The sequence below is a fragment of the Scardinius erythrophthalmus genome, assembly GCF_964197995.2.
Source record: "Scardinius erythrophthalmus genome assembly, chromosome: 4".
Taxonomy (NCBI): Eukaryota; Metazoa; Chordata; class Actinopteri; order Cypriniformes; family Leuciscidae; genus Scardinius; species Scardinius erythrophthalmus.
The window spans coordinates 45,248,958-45,256,389 of NC_138224.1; the positions used below are offsets into that span (position 1 = coordinate 45,248,958).

The following is a 7,432-nucleotide window of genomic DNA, read 5'->3' on the forward strand; positions in this document are numbered from 1 at the left end:
TGTTCTGCAAAGAGAGTTGGGGGTAAATAAATAATTTTGCAATGTGCTGCAGGTCAAGAAATGTGTGTGCTTTGTTTCTGTTTGATATAACTGTAAATATATCTATTAAAATATAGATATTCTGGTCTATAACTCCTCCTGAACTCCCCGCTGCTCTGTCTCTTGCTCTCTCATTGGCTGCAGGTCATCACCGATGTAGTTTTCGCTGATTTTGAAACAGCGAGCCAAATATCTCACATGCGTCGGCGACTCGTCTGCGATTCTCGATTTTCGTCTTTGATAATTCACACTGTGTGATTGTCACTCGCGTGAACGAGCACTGATTTTTCAGGCATTTGTCGGCTATCTCCCAAAACCTGTCAGGGAGGGGCAACAAACGGGGCTTAAAATCGTTCAGTGTAAACTTGGCATAAAGTTCTTGTTAATTTATTAATCCATTTTATGTTTTTTTTTGCCCTACCTATAGGTGAACGGTTCGCTTGTAATGAACATTTTAAGTGCTCTATTTGCAGCCACTTCCTTCATCATAATTGCAATAGATTTGGGTACACGGCCGATGATGTACAGTCATTGCCCGCACTGGGGTAATTGTATTCCTGTTGATGTAAAGTATAAGGTATGTCGCCAACTTTTATCTTGACATTTATTTAGTAATCACAATAAGATCACTGTGTGGTCAGCACTTGTCAAAAGTAAAGCTATAATCTGTCCAGTTTTTTCCCCAACATTTTAGAAGTAGTTTATAGATCTCTTGCTATTACTGAAGGCATTGTACATTAATTATAAACTCAGTCCAGTTTGACCTGTTAATATGTTGTATTACTATATGAACCTCAAGGATGATAGATTCTGAACTTCTGAACAGTCTGTGTACTGATGTGAGTGCTAATCATCAATTATTTTGTCATTATTATTTGTGCTAATGTTGAATTCTCTTTCAGACTCTCTTCTTGGGAATCGGTAGTGTATTGTTGATATTCGCCGGCCTTCAGTGCCTCATCTCCATGTCTCTGTCAGCGTTTGCCAGTAAAGTCGCCTGCTGCTATTCTCCACAGGTGAGTGATGTGTTCAGGGGTAGAAGCTGAGTGGCCGCTATGGTTGCTAAGCAGTTGCTATGGTTTTCTGGGTGGTTGCTAGGACATTGCAGATTGACAGAAAGACGGGTAGTGGTTCAATTTCTATTGGTTTCAATAATCTGCACAAGTTTTGACACCAAAATATTTCATCAGGATTTTTGTCTTTTCCTTTTTCCATTTGAAATAGTGTTGCCTATAAACCTGTAATACTAGAACTGTCATCCAATGTTATTAAATTTATATTGCAGTAAGAAGGTATAAAACGAAACGTGTATTTTTCCAAAGGTACTGAATGTTCACCAAGTTGTTATTCCACAGTCCTATGCCTTTAGACCCAATCCATCAGAGGTAAGAGAAGCTTGTAGCACCAGTCTAATGGGACTTTGTGGAAAATATATGTGTGTGTGTGTGTGTGTGTGTGTGTGTGTGTGTGTGTGTGTGTGTGTGTGTGTGTGTGTGTGTTCAAGAATTGATTAGAATTATCAATAAATAAGCATTAAAGCTGATGGCATACCTGTTTTTCTTGCAGGTACCTCTGGTGAGCGACTCTTCCATGAATCACGATCCTGCAGATGTTCCCCCACAATACAGTGAATGTGCTGATCCTAAATATGAATATTAAAAAGTGGACAGAGCTGTGGTCCTGCTGCTGAGTTTGCTGCTTTCACAGGACACACGGGTTCTTCCAGTGATTCAGGCCTTGTCCACACTAATACGTGTGGCATCTTTTAAATGCTGTTTAAACTTGTGACAATTTTTGATAAATAATAATAACATTGATGTCAAAAAAAAGAAAAAGCCTATTTTTCTCTCCGTTTTGTCCTTCTGTTCACACTGAGATGCATTTTTACTAATAAAAAACGTTCTCCAAAGTGGATGAATTTGAAAACACCATTTTCGCGTTGTAGTGTGGACTGTCAAAACTGAGTTTTTTAAAAACATTGACGTAAGTTTAGTCATGTGACGCATATTCATGTTTATACCAGTGTTGTGCCTGTTATGTACGATTCACTTTCACACTGTTGCTAAAATGTTTCTTTACACACTCTTCATATCACAGTCCTGCAAGGAAGAAATTTACTTGCATTTTGTTCTTCAGTAAAACATGAGAGCAGTCTCGCTTTAGACCAAACATATAATGGTGACTGAGTGCATCAGTGAATGGGGAGGTATTTTGCTAAATAAAATAATCCTGTCAGAAGAATTAGTAAGTTTATCATTTACTTTTCCATCTGTATCATCTCAGTGAGCTTTTGTGAGGTTTTACGCATGCGTAGTAAGGTGCATTCAGCGTTTTCAGGAGTGTTATGTCCCTTTTTCATTTTAGATAGGGGTAAGGGAGTATAACATTTAAATAAAGATGTGCGTATAACCTAATATGAAGGACCGGGCAATAAAAGGAAAAAGATCAACTCAAAAACTCCACTCAAAAGTATTTTTTTTACAGAACCCAAAAGTGAAAGAATGAAGAGAAAATAATATTTACAATATTTACAAACAATGAGAACGACAATTAACAATAAATAAATAAAACAGAACAAACTAGCTAGAAGATTAATGCAACTAAACTAACTACCAAACGAAAAATGTAGAAAAGAAAAGTCTTCGGCATCAAGACGCCCTAACAAAACTACACTATCTACCATATAACAAAAACTTACAGGGTGTGGCACTCTCCTAAACTAGTGTGTCTAATACAATTCAAAATTGTCCTACGTGGTGCTCCCTCCTTCCCAGCCTCACATGCACCGTGATGACTGAACTAGGATGAACAGTAAAACAAACAAAAACACTTCACAACCACTATGACAATTGATTAATGCAAAGGATAGACACACAGAAAACAACAGCGAGCCAAACAAATGCAAATGTCAAAGTGAGCAAAAAAAAAAGCTGGGGACGTGGAAGAGATACGGGTATTTGAGGAAGGTGGTATGTGATTGGATGGGAGAACCGAGACATCATCATCCTTCAGGAAAACTGACAGGCTGTAGATTGATCCAATGAGCATCTGAAACACACACACACACACACACACACACACACACACACGCACAACAAACTACCCACATGTCCCTATTACAACACTCTAAATACGTACATGTGCGTAACAAGGAGTTTTTCAAAAGAAACCGCTAGTGTGGATGGAGAGCGTTTTTATACGTTTTTAAATGTATCCGGATTAATGTAGACGTGCCCTTACTGTCCTTTATCTCTGCTTTCCTTTCACTAAAAAGAGTACACGAATGTAATCACTGGATGAAATAGTAAATACAGATTTGTGAGTACAGACACTTGTGAGTAAAAATACTATTCAAGATACTGCTTCACACTTTTTTACATCAACAATGCTGCCTAATCATCAGTGAAACTCTTTTTCTCTTTAAAGATAATAAATAAATGCAATGGCTGATATAACTGAATGTTTAAAACTTGCAAAGTAAAAGCAAATATTAAAATCATTCGTAAAATTCCCTAAAGTCTCAGTCCTCTGTGTGTCCTTCAGCAGGCTTCCTGTTTAGGGGTTGAAAAACACAGTTAAAGATTAGAGTAGCACAAAGAGCAGTCTACTCTGATTAAGTCTCGTTTCTTTTCTTTCTGGATCTCAGGATTGGATCTGTTATTTTCCAGTGATAAATGGTCAGAGTTTATTTAGAGTAGTCAAAAATAGAAACAAGCAGATTCTGCGCAGGACAACGGCACACCCTCTAGAAGCAACCCATAACTGAATTCAAGGAATTGCGTCATGCAGAGTTTATGTAAAGCTTTGGGTTCATGTTTCATGTCAGTCATGTGATTCCCTTGCCCTCATGTGATCCTGCCATGAGCTTCCCTAGTCTTTTGTGGCATGTTGTCATTGGTTAATTGTCTAATCATGTTTAACGGTGTGTCTTGTTTAGTGATTAGTCCTTAGGCTTGTTGGACTTCATACAGCTCTGCACAGACCGATCGGCGGCTGACTTGAAGCAGTGCATGCCGGTTTCTTGCAGAAAAACACCTTTTACAAATCTATTGCAGATTTTATTGACAGTAAAATCTTTCAAACGCTATTATCTAATCATCTAATAAGATTATCAAGTGTCTATATGTTCTTTTATCAATTGTCAGATTTTGTTTGTTCTATGAATGTCTCAGCTAAACAGATCTATAAGAGACTATTAACTACCATTAATCATTTTAATTATACTATGTCTAATTAAAACGTCTAAAAATGTATAAAACTGATCAGAGATCAGGTAAAACCCATAGACACGTGTTCAATGGTTATCAGTGACTCCTCATGATTAATGGGTTGACAGAGATCATCGCCCCTAGTGGTGAACCACTGAAATTTTGAAGTGTTTGGAAACGTTTAGAAACAGTTGTGACGTAATCACGTGACTCTGGCAGTTTGATACATGCTCCAAACCATTGATTCAGAACAAAATATTTGTTAAGGTTTCGAAAGCATCATGAAGCAGTGTTTTGAAATTGCCATGACTAATTTTGATCACGTTTGGATAAACTGCACTAGTGTTCTGCAACTCGCCTCCAGTGGATTTGTTACAGTTTAGCTCCAGCTTGCCTTAACACTGATTTGTTCGAGCTCGCTTGGACTATGTTGTCTCATCAAGAACATCAACAAGATTAGCGTGGATTTTTTTCCACATAGAGGCAAAATATGAATATGCCTACAGAGAGCGTGCGCTATTGACATCAACTCAATAAAACTCATGCATGTACTTTGTCGTCTTGCGACCCTGTGAGTCACTCTCCATTTTAGAGTCTGACAGCAGCTGTCAATTAATCCGTCACTGCGGGTCTCAGGTGCTCAGCCCCGCCCTCGGTTCGTCCCCTCTATCTCCGCTGGGGTCTGCCCACTTTTCCAGCATTTTTCAAATATTGCCAGTGGGTGGAGTCAGGCTCTGACCAGGGGTTTAGTTACCCTTTAAGTCCTGGTGTCCAGTGGACATGTATTAAATCGCTGTCCTGTTTCGTAAAAGGAAGTCATATTTTGATTTGAAACCCCATTACATTATGAAATCTTAACATCAATCGCATCCAGGTAAACAACGGCATCTTAACGAGCGTCCCGTATTATTCTAATATTTTAGCATGTTGATCGCATCCTGTTTTTGCACGCTCTTGATAATGTCTCCAGGAGATTTAATCGATAGAAAACGGAGACGTGCTTTTGTGCAAATGAAATCTGTATTGCAGAAAATGTGTAGTCATGCGGAGACCCGCCCTAAACATGTCCACAATAATGACTGCTGGAGACAGAGCTTCTGAGAGGAATGTTATAGTAAATATTGTAAGATTAGTCGAATATTTCCTCTATCAAAGTCTGTATCTTCCTCCAAAGCATACGCAGATACAAGTGGTTCTCTTGCTACTGATTTAATTGCAGACTTTTCTCCAAATCCACCGTGAAAACTAAACCGTATAAACAACAAAATACAGAAATGAGATCAGCTTGACACAAAGCGAAAGCCTGCGCAAAAGCGCGTGCAACAGATGTAATGGCATTTTACTGACACAATACAAATAAATAAATAAATAAACTAGTTGGCTGCATGCTGCGAGAAAGGGAAATAGTCTTTGAATCTCCTTACGAACGTTCAAATCCTTTGTGACGAGAATAAATCTTAATCTGAGCATATGTCTGTGCTTGCCGCTTGCTTGCATGAACTATGAATCTGACGTGAAGTTCGCATTTGCGCATAAACTTCAACCAATCCTTCAAAATAAAGGTACTGCATCTTAAAAATAAATAAATAATGTATAAGTGTATGAATAACAAACAACTTAAAATATAAATTATCAAAGTGATTATAGAAAAAAGAAACAAATTATATAAATTATATCAACAATATAATGGCAGCATTTACAAAGTCTAATTAAAGTCAGACTTTTCCGTCTTAGTGTGTTTAGTTTCGGTTTCGATTTGAAGCGTTTTCATTTCGGTGCATTACTAACTCAGTACTTTGTTAATAACGACCTGACAACGCAAACTGTACATGGACGAGACGACGAGTACCTGGACGAGCCCAATCTTGTTGCAGTCTTGATCGAAGTTCTTGTGTGTTTTGTGTCGTCGTGGAAGAAGCCGATCTCGACCTGCTGTTCTACACGGACGATATAACTCAATTAGAGAGTGCGAGGTGTGCCGCGCACGGGGCTGCTGTCACGGGGATAATTGATGAGTTTTCCCCACAACAGCTAGATCGTGTTTATTTACATATTCCGACAACAAACACTTGAATGCAACAAGCTCATAATCGCGTATGACTTCTGAAGTGGCAGCATAAATCCACACAGTAAAAACAGAAGTGTTAATTTAACTCCTAAAGAGTTGAATTTGACTCTGTTTCAGATAACATTTGGTCCCACTCGAAATCAGTGTAAAATTTACTCTTTGGTCAGTGTCAAGTTTTTAGAGTTAATTCTACTCAATATTGAGTAAAAAATAACAATGAATTGTGTAAAAGTATTTAACACTGTAGTTTAATCACACTGTTAAGAGTAATATGATTACACAGTATAGAGTTAATTTATCTACAATTTTACTTAAAAAAAAAGACACTTTAAGTGTAATGTTTACTTTATTTCTCTACATTGTTTTAATATATATATATATATATATATATATATATATATATATATATATAAAAATCATAAGATGCAGTGTTACTGAATTATATAGAACTATCAATACTATCCAAATAAAAACAAGCACAATAACACTAGATCACAGAACTCACAATTTATTGTGAAAAAGCTTTTCAATGTTGAATTGAGTTGAACATTGAATTTACAATGCCTTGTATCTGACAGAAACATGTATAACAATGTTTTTTTACAAACATTTTTCTCTTACCAGAGAAAGCAATATGACACAAGTAGAGTTGTGTCAGTCCCTCCATATGACATTTGTATGTCAAAAGGCCTAGGGTAATGCAGGTTGTCGACATGAAAAAAAAAAACGAAATCCTGCTTTGATCTGATCACCTCATATGCATGGAAATGTTCTTGAAAAGTTTCTGTAACTAAAGGCACTGTGAGTAGCAACAGTTTTTCACACATTATCAGAACTGACTCAATTTGAAAAAACACGGGCACTTCAGATTCAACTTTGCCACAGATAACCAAGTTTGGCCGATAAATAAACCCATTATGTTTCGCCCATTTAACCTTCATAACCTGAATGCTACTGGGCACTTGCATTGCCATAGCAATTTCAGAACCTCCTTTTACCATATTTAAAGACACCATTTTTCCTGGACCAATATCTAACCGACTAAAAGTTGTTGAACTTCGGATATGTTGAGGATATGAAAGATCATATTCTACAGAATCAACTAAACTACTTCCAT

The 7,432-nt window shown here is 37.3% G+C and overlaps 1 protein-coding gene across 3 annotated transcripts in view; it reads left to right on the forward strand.

The window, feature by feature from the left end:
* Positions 1–1,969, forward strand: part of LOC308689641 (membrane-spanning 4-domains subfamily A member 4A-like) — a 42,169-nt gene extending 40,200 nt beyond the window's left edge. For 2 of the 3 annotated variants that reach the window (XM_081363469.1, XM_081363470.1), the window contains exons 5-8: positions 467–616; positions 942–1,055; positions 1,362–1,424; positions 1,606–1,969. In XM_081363469.1, coding sequence (XP_081219595.1) covers positions 467–616; positions 942–1,055; positions 1,362–1,424; positions 1,606–1,698 — 420 coding nt within the window. In that variant the 3' untranslated portion in view covers positions 1,699–1,969. The remainder of the gene's footprint in view (positions 1–466; positions 617–941; positions 1,056–1,361; positions 1,425–1,605) is intronic. The other variant, XM_081363471.1, reaches the window with a different exon arrangement.
* Positions 1,970–7,432: the final 5,463 nt, after the last annotated feature.